General features: G+C 30.6%; 1 protein-coding gene across 1 annotated transcript; it reads left to right on the top strand.

Moving 5' to 3' along the window:
- Positions 1-1544: 1544 nt before the first annotated feature.
- LOC119675799 (arrestin domain-containing protein 17-like) lies at positions 1545-3258 on the top strand (the record flags this gene model as incomplete). Its single annotated transcript, XM_038087011.1, has 5 exons — positions 1545-1741; positions 1808-1972; positions 2042-2259; positions 2321-2885; positions 3194-3258. Coding segments are annotated over exons 1-5 (1128 nt in total), but the record flags the coding sequence as incomplete, so codon positions are not given.
- Positions 3259-3262: the final 4 nt, after the last annotated feature.

The following is a 3262-nucleotide window of genomic DNA, read 5'->3' as shown; positions in this document are numbered from 1 at the left end:
ATTATAATAATATAAATATGATATAATAATATTTAATATAACTATAATATACTGACTATAATATATACACTCATAGATATGTTGTCGCTTAAATTAAGACTTATTTATAAGTTGATATAACACGATAATTTCTATTTAAACTGAAGTATTTAACCAGATAATTAAGGTGACGGTTTTGGTAAATATATACGTTTTGCATTTTCGAGGTTTAAAGATTTAAGAAGATTTTAAAGATTTAATAAAAGGTTGAATACCTTTATAGATATATTTTAAGGTGGTTTCGAATAAGAGATTGAGAACAATTATTGTTTAATAAGCACATAGTTTTTTCCAATTATGTTATCAGGAAAGAAAGTGAATTTGACAGTTATCAAATTCAGAGCTTTGACGATTAGTCATTAGTCATCGTAATCAAATCAGAATAAAATGGTTACTATTTAATTACATTATTATTATTGAGCAAAGGTGTGTTGAAACAAAAACGTTTCACATACTCGACGGTAACGGTATAATCAAGCTAACATAAATACGGTACGGTACTGTCAATGTTCTTTGTGCTTTATATTGGCATTATTTTTAATGAATTTTTTATATATAAATAAAAGTATGTTAAATTGTAATTGTGATTTTAATACATTGTGGTGTGTTCTGTGTTAGAATAGAGTAGAATAAAACCGTTCTTTTATTGTTGCATAGCTTATATTTGTAACAATATTATTCCTGAAAAAATACGGATGAGATTTTTATTCTTACCCATTGTCAATTTTCGTACCGGTGTGCATCGGGTCCGTAAAATCCCGCGTTTATCCAATCGGTAAATTTTTTTATTTTCACACTAGCAACACTATTATACACACTATTATACACATATACACTCTCTTTGTATAGATGCCAAACAAAAACTAATCGTACGATATGCGTTAGACTTTGACAGAATGTGTATAATAGTGTTGCTAGCGTGAAAATAAAAAAATTACCGATTAGATAAGCACGGGAATTCAAAAAATTAAAATTCTCGTTCTTTTTTGATCACAAGGTATGACAGGCGTGTACCAAGTGATGAATTGTTTTGAGTGCAGTACCGTTGCGGTACGATTTTAAATCGTAAATTACATTAATAAAGTAACGTTTGTCTTATCCTTAAGATACATATTTTGGAAGTAATAAGTAGCAACATATATGGTGTAGTCTAATCTCAAAAATAGAAACTAAGTAAGAGTTATCTATTATAATATAAAAACTGTAGTTTTATAGATTCTCTATAGACTGAGCTTGTTATAATATACAATGCAATTTTTTAATACCAAATAGAAGAGTTACTCTCGTCGTTGCTGTGGTTAAAAAAAGCGACTGTTATTAAGAAATACGATGTAGGGTGTGTGAAGGTTTACATATCCGTACAATTGTGAGGATATGTTATTCTTATCAACACGAGTAACCGATAACGATTATAAATATCAAAACATATATTTTGTGTAAAAATCAACATTTTTGCAACTATTCAAATTACTTAGTGCTGACAAGTTAGTCTGCTTACAGGTCAACAGAGGTGCGTACGTTTTTTGTATTTAGCACAAATATTTTTTATATTGAGGAAGGGATAGCATAAAATAAAATATTAACAATATGGTAGTATCTTGTGTAATAGAGTTCGATAATAGTTCTTCAGACACATATTTCGCTGACCAAATTCTTAAGGGTAAAGTAATACTCAATGCAGATAAGCCGAAAAAAATCAAAGGTGCTTTAATATCTTGAAAAAGTAATGAAAATATTTAATAACATGAAATTTGCATGTATTTTAAAGCTGTGGTAGTTAAAATTGCTGGCTTTGCTAACATAAAATGGTCAGAAAAAACAAGTTCATCGAGCACGGATAGTAAAGGAAAAACGACATATATACCCAGCACATATTATACGGGACGTGAGGATTACTTAGCAAAATCAATATGTATTTTAGGTACCGATAAAGGCAAGTATGAAGTAGCATATATTAAGAACTTTAAAATTTATTGAATTTTTTCATATATACTTGTATCAGGACAATCCGAAGTCACAATAGAACCAGGTAAACATATTTACAGTTTCGATTGCCATATTCCGCCACATTGTCCCACCTCTTTTGTGGGTCGTTTTGGGCATATCAGATATGTAGTGCAAGTGATACTTACACGTTCGTGGAAATCTGATCTGGTATTCACAAAGGACTTTACCGTATTAACAATAAAAGAACTTAATTACGAACCAAATTTGCTGTTGGTAAATTTAAATCAAATGAAGTTAATAACATATATTTGATATATTTTTTTGTCTTATAAAGCAACCAGTGCACACTTCTGCACAGAAGACAGTAAGCAGTTGGCCAAATAAATCGGCACCATTGCAATTGGACTTAGATCTGTTACAGAGTGGTTTTGTGCCTGGACAGCAAATACCCATTTCGTTGTTGGTTACAAATGACAGTCATATACCTGTCGAGGAAATACATGTTACACTTTGTATGATTGTATTTTATTATAGTCAGAAACCTTTAAGGATAACGAAAAGAGAACGGATTCCGTTAAGCGCTATAAAATCTGTCGGAGTACAACGCAACTGTAAAAAATTATTCAATTATGAACTGCAAGTTCCTGCCACACCACCAAGTAACAGCTTTGGTTGTAGTATACTAGAAATTGCTTACGAAATTTTAGTACAAGCAAAACTTAAGGGTGTTCGCGTTGATCATGTCATTTGTGCACCAGTCATTATTGAGCAAGTACCACAGAAAAATGAAATACTTCAAAAATCCGTAATGACGTCTAGTGAAATGAACACTAAAATACAAGACGAGAGTCAACGTAACGAAACCTTCATAAATAGTGATGTTAACACTACGAATTCTGGTAAGTTTGAAACATGTAATACATATACAATAGTTTAGGAGAAATGTATTAAACCACATATAATGATTTAGATGTAGGATATACCAACTCGATAAAAAAATTTACTTGGAGTATTCATATTTTTTCTTTGTCTCCAGTTCTTATTCAGTTAAAGTCTTTTACTCTAATGTCACGGTAGTTGTACACACCATTGTGTCCATATATGTGTTCAACTATTCCTTACAGCTATTCCTTACAATACATACAACCCACTCTCTTGACTTAAAAATACATAATTTATATTGTTTTTTATATCATTATTCTTTTAGCACTTCCGACTTATGAAGAAGCAACTCTTCCGACTGGTGGAAAAATCTGCTTTGAAGAAAATCATTATA

This window comes from Teleopsis dalmanni, chromosome 2, assembly GCF_002237135.1.
Source record: "Teleopsis dalmanni isolate 2A chromosome 2, ASM223713v2, whole genome shotgun sequence".
Classification (NCBI taxonomy): domain Eukaryota; kingdom Metazoa; phylum Arthropoda; class Insecta; order Diptera; family Diopsidae; genus Teleopsis; species Teleopsis dalmanni.
This window is presented reverse-complemented; position numbering and strand designations above follow the sequence as displayed.